General features: G+C 35.8%; 1 protein-coding gene across 1 annotated transcript in view; it reads left to right on the forward strand.

Moving 5' to 3' along the window:
• LOC149785564 (uncharacterized) overlaps window positions 1-16181 on the forward strand; it is a 79247-nt gene that overhangs the window by 34564 nt on the left and 28502 nt on the right. The window contains exons 20-35 of the mRNA XM_089979912.1: window positions 249-390; window positions 990-1210; window positions 1710-1877; window positions 2226-2412; window positions 2952-3075; window positions 3592-3722; window positions 4288-4505; window positions 4736-4841; window positions 5876-5992; window positions 7685-7820; window positions 8592-8772; window positions 9625-9898; window positions 10241-10427; window positions 10891-11114; window positions 11616-11845; window positions 12077-12230. Coding sequence (XP_089836038.1) covers window positions 249-390; window positions 990-1210; window positions 1710-1877; window positions 2226-2412; window positions 2952-3075; window positions 3592-3722; window positions 4288-4505; window positions 4736-4841; window positions 5876-5992; window positions 7685-7820; window positions 8592-8772; window positions 9625-9898; window positions 10241-10427; window positions 10891-11114; window positions 11616-11845; window positions 12077-12230 — 2800 coding nt within the window. The remainder of the gene's footprint in view (window positions 1-248; window positions 391-989; window positions 1211-1709; window positions 1878-2225; window positions 2413-2951; window positions 3076-3591; window positions 3723-4287; window positions 4506-4735; window positions 4842-5875; window positions 5993-7684; window positions 7821-8591; window positions 8773-9624; window positions 9899-10240; window positions 10428-10890; window positions 11115-11615; window positions 11846-12076; window positions 12231-16181) is intronic.

Here is a 16181-nt window from a genome sequence, read left to right on the forward strand (position 1 = left end):
AAATTTCAACTACATGCATCTTTTAAATGTCAAGGACATGCATAATTTAAATTTCAACGCAATTTGCAATTTTTCTTTGCGTATAATGGCGTGTTTTATTTTTATTTCTTCAGGTACAAAAGAGCTCGATAATTCGAATTTTTGGCAATTTCCTATTATATTTAGGCATAATTTTAATCCCAAGCTACCTTTTAATGCGCAATTAGATGAAATCCTAAGTTATATTATTTCGTCTTCCTTTACTGTAGGATAAGCGAATATTCTGTAGAGAGGATATTGATTACCAAACTTCTTTGAACATCATTGAAGCTCATTGGTTTGTGCCCGAGGAGTGGCGGTTGTACACACCAAGTGTATATTGGAGCGTGGAAGAGCGAGCTCCATTTGCTGGTAAGTGTTGTACATTATTTCCGCTATTTGTACAGTTTGCACGTTTTTTTTTTCTGAACGGTTACTGTACTAAGTCCTTTAAATCAGATATATGAGTTTTGAAGTAAAGAACCTAACAGTATATCACCAGAATTAGAACTACCGACCTAATTATAGAAATATTACATTGTGTTAGGAATCATAAATTTACAAAACTAAATCGGATGCTAGATACACGCATTTTCTAAATACTTTTATCATATGGATTGAAAGTTCTTTATTCTCGGACCTTCTGTTATATAGCTTCAGTAAAGCGAAAATTGTATTCCAGCAAAATGTGGTGGGAATGATAGATTTCCTTTATACAAATAACGTTCGACTCGTTCCTGAATTAATTTAGTTCAGAAAGAATCTTATAATTATCAGTCTTTTGTAAATATTATCAACCAAGGCATGGGTAGATGCATGCTACAATTATAATATTATAACATTAATCACTACACCGCCAATAATATGCAAATAATAAAAAGTCATCCAAAAGTTAAATCCTATATTATACAATATGATTCCATATTATACATCATGTACATCTTAATGTTTTAAAATCTTACACACTAAAGAAATTTGGTCCAACTTCCGAGAATACGAGCACATCCACAAATCCAATGAAGCACGATGGCACGGAATGGATCTTCAAGCGGGACGGAAGTACAGAGTTGTTCTGAAGTTTTGTGCTGAGCAAATCTGTTTTAAACCTGTGTACAGCAATGGAGTTACAGTGACTTCAAGTCCTCCTGCAACGGGCAATCTGTCTGTGCAACATTTGGAGGAGAACAGCAAGGTAGAAATGACATGGTTATTTACAAGAAAATGCTAGGGTGTGGAATAAATATATCTAAGAAACTGGAGAGGAATGAATACCTAATGGTTTTTTACTTGAAGCTTTTTATCTTTGAAAGCAGGGTTCAATAGCGTTATTCTTGTTTAATTGAATGTTTACTGTAAACTACACTGCTGCTAAAGAGCTTCTCTTTCTGCTGAATTATCGACTACGTTCGCCAGAAGAGCAGCTTATTAAATGCATTATTTACACTGTGATGGGTGACATTGTACAGTACAACTAACAACTGTTAGACAAACTTTATAATAGTCGAGAGAACGAGGAAAGCATCAGTAAAATATATTCTTTCTAAAACAACCTCAGGAGGCATATTATTTCAGTTGAAGTGTATAAAATATGTCGCGATGATTCAGATCTTTTCCTTTCGACGCAATCCTTTCCATATATTTTTTTCGATACATTCCTCGATGCATTCCTTTCGATGCATTCCTTTTTTCAGATATATTCAATCATTGAAAAATTCTATGACCCTGATATCGAGGAAAGAGGAGAAGCAATGAATGTGATGGACCATTATGAGTGGGCAATCACTGAAAATAGCCATTCTGGAAGTACATTAACGGCGTGGGAACGGATTGGTACTATAATTCCTAACAACTCGACTCACGTAAGTGCACACACACACACACACACACATTGGTGCGGGTGTATTTATATAGTTTGCTCTCTCAGGTTTGATCATTCAATTAGTTCCAGTCACGTTCATATATTCAGAGTCTCCGGGTTGCAAGGAAAAAGTAAGAGATGTTTTCATGCACGTTACCATGTATTGTTAATACCAGACATTGTAATATAGAGACATGTGATGCGATTTTCGTTATACTTCAACGTGTTATTCTTGCCACTGCCTATCATTGTTGTATGTAAATTATTCTTTGCAATGTAGAGGCAATACTCATATTTAGAGCTAAATTAATTTTCTCTTTCATGTTTACCATTCTTTTTATTATGCTAGGTGTCCTTTACATTAGATGTGTCAAAGAATATCAGCTTTACAAAATGTTGGCAATTGTCCATAAGAGGCTACACGCTTACAGGCTTGTCATCTGTCGTATCAAGTGACATCAGGTCATGCAGTGAAAGAGAATCAATCAGAGAAAATTCAGTTATGGACGTCACAGGGGATCAAGTAGTTAGCAAAGGCAAGGTTTACATAGGAAACTTTAAATAACAATAATGTAGCGCCAGCAATAGGGAAATCCGCTACTTTTATGCGAATTATTATTCATGTCGCTCGTGATTTTGCAACGTCTTAACTGCAACCTGCACAAATTTAATCAAAATATTTTTATATTTTGTCATAGTTTTGCCTTTCCTGGAAGGAACCTAAACTAGGTTTATCTGAGTAGTTCTAAAAATTTTTTTTTACCTTGCACACATAATAATAACTTAATGTTATAATTAGATTTCATGTCTCCTAACTCTTAACTTTGGAATTTTTTTTTATCTTTTAGATTCGCCTATTTTCTTTCAGAAAAGTACTTTCGACAAAATTATTATGAATTAATGTCGAATCTGCCACTACCCAAAATAAGCAAAATGGAGTAAATGGTAATCGAAAAAATAGTATCTTAAATCAATCATTATTTAGCATATATTTTTATTTGAGTAAATGCTAGCCAAAATTGATTAAACGTTGTATTCAGAAAATTACTGACACGAAAATATAATTTCTATGTAGATGGCAATGTGGAAGATAGACATGGTCGTGCGATTTTCCTGGAACAAAATGAAGATTGGCATGGAGGAGATGCTGACTACACACCTTACCAGAACATCCTTTCAGCGGTCTGGCCAAAACTGAGGTATCATCAAACTTCTGAATCACTTCTGAATAAATTTTATTTATGTCACGTCTTCAACGTTGAGATATATGTACTGTATAAATAATACACGCAGAATTAATACAGAATTTTAACCACAGACATAATCAATAATGACATAAGACATACAAACATCCGTCAAGTGCTAATAAGCTGATCCAAACGTTTTGGAAGTAAATAGAACATTTTGTTACGGGCACAAAATCATCTTAGACTTTTCTCAGTCTTTTTTTATTTCTATGTTAGGGATGTAAATTATAAACATAAAAATAAAATATAATTACGTGCATTATGGAAAAAATTGAATCCATTTGTTTTAAATTTTGCCAGTATAATTGGTCCAATAATTGTACGACACCAGTATTATTTGACCTACCTTTCATGCACTATATATGTTTTTATATTTACTTGTAAGTAACAAGCTTGTGTACACCAGCGGAAATTGAACATTTACAATGATACTCACAGTTTGTTCAGTGTATACAATTTCTTTTCAAGATACCCGATGTACTCTTGGGCTGTCCTTGAAGACAAAACAACCGATCCCACCACATTTTACAAGTCCGATGCTGTACTGGAATTGGAGGATCCTTGTGCCCATCCCAATGCCTTCCAGTGTGGTACTACAGGTAAGTGAAATTGAAGTGCGCATGCAAGCATTATACAATGAATACGTTTTAGGGTTCTCAAGTTTCATTATTCTGTCAAAATATGTAAAGTCGGTGATTCAAACATCATAACTTTGTCTAGTCAGCTTTGTTTAGCATTATAACCCTAAACTGTATAGATCGTTCGCTTTATTTCATGTCAAAAGATCCCCTACATATATAGTAGATTATATATAGTAGATCAGATGTTCTCGAGCACTGCAATAGTAAGAATCTGCAAAGCTTGTTTACGGAAAAGGTTGGATACTTTTTTCGCACATAAAGATAGGATTTCAATATAAGCGTTTGCTACGAATGAAATAAATAATCTGATCAATTCCAAGTACGTCATTACCCAAAACAGCTGTCATTATTGCACAACTATCTTTGAATGATAACGACAATTGATAATTATTCACTTTTCGAAAATATGAAGCCATAGAGGACTATGCGTTGGTATGCGTGTACAATAAATACATTTCTTATTTAAAATCATAATTTAATACACTTCGTTCTTCTTTGAGATAAAGCAGCATTTCAATTTCAGAAAGCGAATTCGTAAATGTGCAGTTCAATGATAGCGTTCTGAAGCATGGCAAGCGCTACGTAATATGCATACATGCCAACAGTACTATACTGAAACATGAAAAATGGGATGAGTACATTCCTGAAGTGAGTGCGTGTAGTGACGGGGTGACAGTGGATCTAACTCCACCACAGCCGGGTAGAGTCTGGTTGGGTGTCCACATCGGCACACGGTATCAGGTATATATTTCTCGCATTTCAAAAGATGACAATGAGCAAAGAAAAACATCATACGATGTAAAAATAAATTATGTGTCCACCTAATTTTCATTTGAATTATCAAATTCCCTATCTTAATAATGTAAGTCGATAAAAAGCATAAGTTATATACTTTACATATTAAAGAATCAAATTTTCCTCGTGTTTCTTTTTCATACAATTCTTTTCATATTTATCACGTTTGTTTCTAGGGATCTAAGTCTGACATATCAGTTAACTGGGAATCGTTCGAAGATGTGGAGGAGCTGGGTCATAGCGTGCATTCGTCAGGGATTAAAGAGTATTATCTTGCACTAGGTAAACCAAACTACCTATCTTATAAAAACAACTTTAGTTACACAATTGTATAATGGATAGTGTTCATTTGATGCACAGTCATTAAGGAAGATCCAGTGGTTGAATGTAATTGTTTGAAATTTGATGACTAAATTACCTTTCAGCAACCCACTGATATTTATGACTTCAAGTCATTTTACCCAATTTTCTATATAAAAAAGTATGCATCTGTTCTGCTATGGCGAGATTGAACTGATGGTACACAAAATGTAATTGCTTTTGGGGAGACGACTTACTAACCAATTGGGTTTTTCGAAAAGTTGAAGTCATTTTAGTTCAGTTTAAAACATAATCAGTGGTAAATTGTTGAGTTGATTTCCAAAGAACAAACTTTATCTTCATCCTTGAGCGGTCATTCGTCGGTGTGTGCGCTGCTAAGCGCATGTCGAAGATACTTCATTTGAGCATTGTATACATGTAGAGCGACCAATCTATTACGATAGTGAGCAATTTAGTACCGCTGTCTTACGCAGATTTACGAAGTATATGAACTTGTTTTTCAGCTAAGGTATATATGAAACAAAGGACAGCAGCTGTATTTAATGAAAAAATACCCAGAGATATACTTAAGCCTTGCAACTCAAGTTGCTACAGATTGAGAGGCCTGAGGTTGAAATAAGAATTTCAAATTGGGTTTTGATGTAATAATAAGATCAATGTAATAATAACATCAATGTAATACTAGCTTGCTTTTGCTACATAAGACACAATCTAGTGTCAGACACAATACACAAGCTATATCTAATGATCTAAGACAGTCAATCATCAAATGTATAAAAAAAATTGTTTCAAAATCTCAAAGTATGTGTGCCTGATATTCTCTATACTGATTATTGTTTATTAAATTTGTTATATATATATATATATATATATATATATATATATATATATATATATATATATATATAGATATATAACCACTATAATAGTATGATTAATTTTTTTATAGTTTTCTCTCCTCCTTAAAGTTCGTTGAAAAGTTTTTTATCGTTCAGGAACATCTCCAGGCGCCATTGATGTGATGTCATTTAAGAATGTAGGGATTAAGAACCAAGCAATCATTCACGGCTTGAATCTTCAAAATGGACACACGTACTATGCTACAGTTAAAGGTACGTCCAAGGCAATCGTTGTGGATGTGCCGCGATCCCGCAAAATAGGTTGAACTTGGTCTAATATGGTCGTTAAATCTCGCTTTCAATGTCCTTTCTGCTTCTCCAATATAGTCGTCGTCGTGGCATTGACTTTCACAATGTCCTTCAGATTTAATGTGATAAATAGGTCAACTAATATCTTTCATATCAGTCTTATCCTTTAGGTGAACTAGCATTTGTGTTAGGGTCCGGTATGGTTTAAAACACGCGTTTATATAATTACTGCGTAGGTGATGTTACAAGTCTGTGCTTTTAAAAGAAGTAACAGAAAATGGTGAAAGACAACAAGCTCTGTAAGATTTAACAAATATAATTTATTTTCCTAGAATACAAAGTGAAAATGAGAAGAAAAAAAGAACTTACGGTTTGCGAACTAAATCCCAAAATAATCTTAGAATTACAGAAACAAGTCTTAATAATTGAAAGTACAGAATAAAACTCAGTACAAGTCCCGAAGAAATCCAAAACTGAAGGGGATGACGTGTCTGTTATATCTTATAAGTGTTGATGTGTCAACAGTCTTTTATTTAATCATACTAGTATAATTTCATGTTTGAATTCAGTATAAATTTAATGAATGTCTCTATCCAAGGACTTTTTCAGAGTACTTTTGTATTTCCAGAGAAAACAATCACTTGAATTCAATAATTTGAAGAAAATAAAATTCAGCCCGACTGGTCACGACATAATACAACCTGAAAGTGATAGATGTTAAACTGCGAATGACCAAGTCCTCACAATTACAAGATTATATAGTTCTCTACTTGACCTCAGGTTACAATAAGCATTTTCTAAAACAAAACTTTACCTATTGGAAAATAACCTTGTAGTATGATCCTGATGTTTACAAAATCAAAACCATAACCTGTAAAATTCACTTAGGAAATTCAAAACCCTGACCCAAATAAAGGTATTTACTTCTTCTGTTAATAAAGATCCTGATATTAAGCCCATACAAAGAGAAAATAATTTAGCTGTGTATTAGTTGTTTGCATAAAATGAAATAAAACGTCAATCAGGTCAAGCAGAAATAAACTCAGTTTTGGACAAGGTCAAGTCCAACATACAATGTTACATTACCACTGAATGTAATGAAATTTTTAAAACAAATTAAAACTAACAAACAAACAATTAAATATACATAACAGTGATTTAAAAGTTAAAACATTATCAAATGTGAATAATACTACACAGTTAATTGTTCACAAAAATATGCTATATATCTATTATAACTATTGTTATTGTGTCAGTCTCTATTGCTATATGTTAATAATGGTATTTTGCCATTCTGTTTTATATTCAGACTGAAGATTAAATATTGTAGAAGAGAATAATAATAATAATAAAGACGCTAGAAAATGAACTCATTGCTAAATACTTAGAATGTGCAGATCTTTTTTGATTATTTCAAGTCACTGATAGCACACACACACACATACACACAAGCAGTAAAAGTCAATATAGATCAATATGTAACCCCATACTGTAATCATTGTTTCCTTGATATATGTAATGTAGTCTGTAATAACACTTAAGAAAAGCCGAAACATACTACTGTGGGAAACGTTCGTAATCCAAAACATATTGATTGATTTAAAAATAGACAACGGATGTTTGGCACATATTAAGAATACATTCTTCTTTTGGTAGCTATGGACTTTGTGAACCGAACCAGTGTTTCAACGTCTGCTGGGATCACTGTAGACTATACAGCTCCTGAAAAGACAAATAACGCAATTTTGATGGATGACCGGCATCTAAATGACGTCAATAAAGTCTTAGCATGGTAGGCAATTACCCACATCTGTTTTGTTGTTGTGTTTTGATACGGTAACTTCAGACATTTCTCTTACTAAACTGAACATTTCCCAAGAAAATGAAAGATTAGACATTATGAGAATAGTAAAAGAAATGTTATATAGACAAGTTTGAGTTGACTCTCTATTAACTGAACACTCGTTAGGCCTTGATATACTACGTTTGAATATTTTTCCTGTAAGAAATATGTACAAATATTTTTCCTCTCAGAAATAGGTACACAGATGTTACCTGTAAGAAATAGGTACAAATACTTTTCCTGTAAGGAGTAGGTACAAATATTTTTCCTGTAAGTAGTAGGTACAAATATTTTTCCTGTAAGGAGTAGGTACAAATATTTTTTCCTGTAAGAAAGTCCTTGGTAGAAATAATTTCTGTATAGGACTAATCAATTGACTGATTGGAATATTTATTCACCAGATTTTGCAGATATACTACACAAACTATGCCAATATATTCAACGTAGTACTTTCGTGTCTCTTAATGACATGAAATAAACTGTTTGAAAACTTCTAGTGCCTTTTCCACGTTTCCCTATTTATTTGTACATGTGAAAATTGAAACTGATATTGAGTACGTATTGAGCGCACTTTGAATGTCTATAATTGTTTATATTTTTAGTGTACATTCAATTTCATTTGCATGCATACTACCTATCTGATATTTGTCGCGGAAGACATGATTTTATTTTAACGGCTATCCACGTGCATTCATAAAGTAAAGATAATTTCTTTACAAGTTGGACAGGTGTATTTGAAGACAAAGAAAGCGGCATTGAAATGTATGAATGGGCAGTGGGATCCCAACCAGGCTACTGTGACATTATGCCTTACACAATGTCATATGAAGAATGCGGGGACACCAGTTTTAACTCCACGATCAACCTTCAGGAAGGACATGCTTATTTTGTGTCTGTTAAGGTATTATGCCAATGATTGTGCAGACCAACAGGTAAACCTTAGAACACCCAATTAATTGTATTAATTTATATAATGAAATATTCATAATACAGACATAATATCAACAGCATGAATGTGTTTACATGACTTTCGTTGTTGGCAAATGCTAAAGCAATTCCTTCGACGCTATAATCTGAGTTTTGCACACACTGTAACAAATGCAAAGTATTGCTAGTAAGACATATTTCTCATAATCCAATAAGCTCCGGTGACGATGATTATGCAGATTGTATTATGCATTGTGCTATAAGTCATCTATTTACAAATAGACGAAGATGAAAGATGTAAAGGGGCTCTGCTTGACCTTTTGCTTATTTTATCATCATTAGTTGATGTTTCTATGGACAGTACAACGATGATATGTAATTTGAAACATCCTCATCTGGAAAAGATATGGAATTAATTGCCAAGTTAGATTTTCTAATTAATGATTTCGTTATTTGGTATCTTACCATTGCATATCTGATAAAACTTGTTTTTACTGGATTATCTCTGTTTAATGCATTAAGTCTACAAACACTCGTTATATTACAAAGGCTAAATTTACATATATGCCTTACATTTTATACATTGCGCCTAACAATTCAATTTATGTATAATGATTACCAGAAATCAACAAAATTTTGTAAACTACCTGAGATAGCAATCACATAACTAGTGGATAACTATATGAAAAGTCTAGTACTCAATAGTCCATGCATTGTTGCTTGCATCACCAACATTTCATCCCCAATATTTACTACTCATAACCCGCGATCTAATTGATGTAGCGATACTACAAGAATATACTTGAAATATTTATTCTAATTCCAGGGATACAACGGTCTTGGTCTTTCCACCACTGCTGTATCTTGGGCGTTCACCGTGGATGCTTCCCCGCCACACCCTGGGCATGTATACGATGGTTACCCTGTACCCGGAAAAACAATAAAGGACGTAGATTTCACTACCAAAAAATCCGGTCTATACGTCCACTGGGAGGGATTCATTGATCCACATACACCGATACAAGAGTACTACATAAGCATTGGCACTTGTAAGGCATGCGAGGACGTGTTGAGTTACCAACCTGTGGGAATAATATATGGTAAATGTACATTGCTTTATTTAAGTCTCATTTAATTTTATTTTGTAGTTTCCATAACACCTCAACTTGCGTGAGTAAAAAATACAGATGTTAATATACAATAAAATAAAATCAGGAACAAACCCGTTAATCATATTTGAAAATAGGAAATCTCTCTATGTTGTCTCTGCAATGTATGTGTTACGGATTTACTTAGAGGCTAAAACTGAAGGCGTGAGAAAACTCAAAACTCCGTTCAATTTACACAGCTTAAAAACGATAATTAAAACTGCAAATGGCAGTTAGGTGTCTTTGAAATAAAATTATTTTTCTTTATATTCTAATGAGACCAATTTGTTTTAGAATTGTACGTACAGTATCTACGTCTTAAAGAAGGGATTACATATTACACTACTGTGACGGCATGTAATACCGCCGATCTCTGTACATCGGTTACTTCGGATGGAATCCAGATTGACACCAGTCCACCAGCACGAGGTAAAGTCCAGGATGGCACTGATTCAGTGGATATTCATTACCAGGCTTCAAAGTATGTGGAATACAAAATTCTCTTTCTTAGCTTATTTGATAAAACTGAATCTTCTCTCTCGCGCCTTCTCTCTCGCGCCTTCTTTTTTCCCGTAATTTTAAGGCTTGGCCAAAGTCATTGAAAGTTTTGAAAACAAGCACCACGTAGTATTTAAAAATAATATTAAACTTGTGCAACAAACAGTTTTGCTATTTTATTAATCATAGCAATTATATATTGTATAATTCTGCTGAGCTTGCTGGAACAAATGTGTTAGTTGGAAGATCACTGCATATATTTTTTTTCAGGAATTTGAGGATGTTTTGAATACAACGACATCATTTTTTACCCAGCTTGTAGATTAGTTGTTAAAACGAGTCATTCCTCTTTGTACATACTAATGTACTTAACATTGTTATATTCATGGATATTATTTCTTTGCTTTGCATAAATGTGGATAATTTAGCTTAATTGATTGTTCCAGTAATTCGATAGGAGCCAAATGGTTTGGATTTTATGATCCTCAGTCTGGTATTTCCCACTATTCCTGGCGGGCTGGAACCTCCCCCGGAACTGACGACATTCTACCTGCAACGACGTTACATCAAAATGAGTTGGCTGTTATTTCTGACCTTTCTGCGCATGCTAAAATGGTACTTCCAGTCGGAAGGAGAATTTATATAACTGTCCGGGCCTACAACAAAGCAGGTGTGTACCCTACGGACAAAATGCCACATTGTATATCAGACTTCGTACTCGATCCATAATCGCAAGATTGATTGATAATCTACCAACTGTTGCTAATAATTTTATTTAGAAACTTTATTGCACAAACAATGTAGCTTTTATCTTTAGATTTATACTTGCTTAGCAAATAATAAATATTTTCTTTAGCACTGCTATTTCTTTTTAATAATGCGAGATTGCGATTTATCCTTCCATAGATAATACCTTTTAAGTGGTTTGTTTTATTGTACATTCGTTCTGTGAACAGGTTGCTCGAAAAAGTTTTAATCTGTGAAAGTATTTTAAAATTAATGAAGCTGCATCCTTATTACTGTTTTCTAAATGAGGTGGCTTTATTATCACTTCTTTAGCACAAATATTATGATTCTGTATTTTGTCTGTACTAATTGACATCGGTTTAGCATTTTCAAAACATTTTTTTACAGTTAAGCAATTTATCTAAATATTGCGCATTTCATACAGGTAGATACGCTGAATCCACATCCAATGGTTTCACTGTTGATAATTCTCCACCAACAATTGTGAGTCCACCACACCTTGTGGATCTAGGAATTATATACCCAAATACAACAGTGAGTAGAACCACGCTGCGTATAAAATGGGATGCACGAGACAACGAATCATACATTGAGAGACAGTATTTGTCCATCGAGTCACATGTCGGAGGAGATTTCAATATGTCATCTATTCAGGTAAGAATTTATATTCACTGGTAAAATAACCCGTGTTATGGGTTGCATTCTTCTTCTTCTTCTTCTTCTTCTTCTTATTATTATTATTATTATTATATCATGCTATTAAAGAGACCAATATTCGACTTCCAGATTTATCTTACCGGTTTTTCATGTTATCAGCAGTCTTTATTACATAAATTTAATATATATTTTTCCAAAAAATCATCAATGCAAGTTTTGACCTCACAGATAGGAGGGATGGTTCGTGACTACACATTTGCTGACCTTGACCTACACGACGGAAGCCAGTATTGTATCACCTTGATCGTATGCAACGGTGCTAAGCAGTGTACATCCGCTATGACTCCACGCTTCCTTGTAGACAGTTCTCACCCAACACCAGGTAAGACTATTTGCACTGGTAATTGCTGAGTAGTAAATGGGGGCACCCTAGGGACAATGGGAATTAGCATTACAAGACCCCTTGGGCAACTCTAGCGACAATGGAAAATTAACATGGAGAAAAATCGTGGGTCAGATTAGCGTCAAGGGAAATTAACATGGAGAAAAATCGTGGGTCACTCTAGCGACAAGGGGAATTTAACATGGAACTATAGTGTGGGTCTGTCTAGCGACAAGGGGAAATGAACATGGGAATAGAGTTTGGGTTTGTCTAGGGACAAGGGGAATTGAATATGGGATTTTTTTTTTAAATTTAAATTTAAATTTAAATTTTAAAAAAGGGGTAGGCAATGGAAAGGCTATCTCTTTTCGAGAAATATGGCTGGCCCTGAAAAGGGCCTTTGGGTTTATGTTAATATTAATATTAACATAGATGGCATCTGTCACCACTTCTTCTTCTTCTTCTTAAACTCCTTCTAACTGCCGGTCCATACACAAGTACCCTCTTTAGACATCCTTGTCTTTCTATGTAAACTCTCCTCATCCATTGACTAGTATCTGTCCTATCAACAACAGTCCACTTGGACCTGACATACATGAGCATGTCCGTCCTAAACATCATGGAAGACACAAGGGTGGATGACTCAACTGTGGTCCACATCTTGAAGCGACGAGAATAGGTGAATCAATGCAGTGAACTGCGCTTATTTATAGGTACAGGAAGGATTGAAACGGATTGAATTCATTCACCAATCCGAACACGCGTTACAAAATTCAGTCAGCTCGCATCCAATCCGAAGAGAGCAGTCTGTGACGTCACCTGGTCTATATAGATTCGTTAGCGCTTGTGTGCAGTCAATCTATGCGACAGTGATTCAACATGACGGAAACTCAGAAAACGATCCATTGGGGTGCACCAGCAGGGGAGACTGCCCAAGGGAACCCGGACTTACTTTCAGAAGAGGTACATTGGGATTTTGTGGATTTTCTTACCTCGCAAGAATTTGTTCCGGAACCTGCGTTACCTTCTTCATTACCGCAAGTGGAGAATTTTAGACAGAGACAGAAAGAAGAATTGGAGAAATTTATGCAACGACAAAAGGAAGCGGAACAAGCTTTTCTCCTACAGCAACAGCAACAGCAACAAGAAGAGGTAAGAAAAAAACAACAGCAACAACAGGAAGAAGAAGTAGCAGCAAAGAAACAAGAGGGTGAAAATCAAACGGCTACGGTACTGTTGGACATTTTAGCGGAGTTAAGAAGTCTGAAACAAATGTATCAGACTTCTTTATCACGACCGAAGAGAATACGACCTTCCCGAGCTAAACACGCCAACCCTGTGACTAAGCCTATCGTACCACCCTTAGTGATTTCAACCCAATCATCAGAAGTAGGCCTTGGTCGTGGCAAAGGCTTAAGGCAGTTAAAGTTGATTGGTTAAACTCACCCCTACACCAAAATAAAAAGGCCCTTTTCAGGGCCACCCACATTTCTCGAAAAGAAATACAATTTCAATTTGCCAATAACTCAAAAATAAACCCCACCCATTTTACCCTTATAGTACGTGTCTGTGTATGAGTGCGTGAGTGTAGCTTCTTATTTTAAAATCAAAACTCAAAGACACTTACCTTATATCATTCATGTATTCTTTTATCCATTTTTTACAATCCAATTCACAGCACAACACTTTAATTAAAAGTTCATTGACTTCTTCTTTCTCCTTGTTTAGTCTCTCTGTTTTTTGAATTTCTTCACCGTTTTTTCCTTATTTTCTTCCCTTCATATTTTCTTCTTCTGTTTCTTTGCTTCTTTTAAATAGAATTGTCTTCTTTCTTCCTCTGAAGAATCCCTCTCTTCTTTCGAAGAATCCCTCTCTTCTTCTGAAGAATCCTTCTTTTCTTCTGACTCCTCTTGTTTCTTTTTTGGGCAATCTGGAGACCAATGTCCTTTTTCTTTACAATAATAACAGGTATCTTGACTTTTGTCTTTTTTAGCCCCTGTTTTTTTTTCTTTTTTGACGGTCTGGACACTCTGAAGACCAATGCCCTTTCTTCTGACAGATATAGCAAGTATCCTGACTCTTATCTCGAAAGGAAGGAGAGTAGTCTGTCGGCTGGTCTGAAGAGAATTTTCTAATGACCCCTCGCAAAGCTCTGACGAAACGTTCGATTTGGCTAGTCTCTTCCATCGTTCTCCTCGGTTTGAGAGTGAAATGAATAGTGAAAGGATAAGACACACCCTTTTTATATACGCTGGTTTGCCATGACTATAAATTAGTCTATGGTGTTTGAACTTATGTCATTTGACGTTTTGTACTCAAGATGAAACGATCCTATTCATTCGAGAAGAAAGAAGAAGAAGAAAGTAAGAGGCAGAAACGTGATCTATCGCCTCGTACCAGGGCTGAAATCTTGGCACAAATTCATGCCAGTGATTTTGAAGAGGACATGAGTGAACCAGAATCCGAACCCTCTAAACCAAGTTCACCACACTTAGTCAACCCTGAAAAGTACTATTCCATTCGAGAGACGGAAAAGCGCTCCTCTAGAAAATTTAGAACCACGGCTTACACCTACACGGTGAAGTTTAAAGATTTCAAGGCCGACGTACCCTTGGAGAAAGCAGAAGGGTTTATCACCGAGATGTGGGATTCTTTGCTCACCGCACTCAAGCGACAATATCAACCCAAAGAAGACGATCGCTTGACACTATCCATAGATCACGACGGTTTGAAATCCCCTGCTTGGATCGAATTTAGCACCCCTGCAGAATTGACTGCTTCCAAAGTCATGGACAAGATTCAACACGTACAACAATCTAATGACCAGTTTGACATCACCGATGGTAAAGCCACACTGAAAATGGCCCACGTCTCTCTTCCTCAAGGGACAGGACGCAAAAAGATGTTATTGGTGAACAACCTTCGTAACACCAAAACAAGTCTCGTCCGAATTCACAACCCTCAAGACCAGATGTGTTTAGCCCGTGCCATCGTGGTGGGACGAACCTATGCCAACAAGAACGACACGGTAGAATGGAAAAGAACCTGGAAAACTATGCAACGATCCGATCGAGCCAAACAACGAAATGAAGCAGAACTCCTGTTACAACAAGCCGGACTGTCCAAAGACACACCCTGTGGCATTCCTGAGATGCAAAAATTGCAAGATGCCCTAGCTCCACGCTACACCTTGAAAGTGCACCCTCAAGAAATGCGTGGAACTCTGTTGTTTCGAGGCCAAGATTTTAAGGACGGAAAATACATTCATGTCTATTATCACGATGAACATTTCGATACCATTACCAGTATCACTGGATTCCTGGGATACAGTTATTATTGTGAGAAATGTGATTATGGTTATAACAATCGAGAGCAACACAAGTTTTGTGGATGGAAATGCCGAGGATGTTTGGCCTCTCCACCCTGTCTGAGCGAAGAACCAGTGCCTTGTTCAACTTGTCTGCGCACGTTTGTCAGCCCTACCTGTTACCAGCAACATTTGAAAACACAAGGTTCACAGAAGAAATGTGCTTGTCAACTCCTGAGATTGTGCCCTACGTGTGGACAAGGCATACGTACCAATAGTACCAAGGCACACGTATGTCGAGGAAAGAAAAAATGTCACATTTGTCACCACATCGTGGACTTGGAACACGAATGTTACGTGCAAAAATACCAACCCCCACCAGAGGAAGAGGACGGTCACAAGAAGAAAGGCAATTTCATCTTTTTCGATTTCGAATGCATGCAAGAGACCGGCATTCACATTCCTAATTTCTGCGTGGCTCATCGAGCGTGCGAGAAGTGCATTCAAGAACCTATCTTCAGTCATTGCCCTCACTGCAGCAAGATTCCTGGAGGACGTGAAAAAATCTTTCGAGGACCAAACACGTTAGCCGATTTTGCCCAATGGGTCTTAGACCCCATCGACAAGACATGGAGCAAAGAGGA

Source organism: Sinohyriopsis cumingii, chromosome 13 (genome assembly GCF_028554795.1).
Source record: "Sinohyriopsis cumingii isolate HCF-2022 chromosome 13, ASM2855479v2, whole genome shotgun sequence".
NCBI classification, from domain to species: Eukaryota; Metazoa; Mollusca; class Bivalvia; order Unionida; family Unionidae; genus Sinohyriopsis; species Sinohyriopsis cumingii.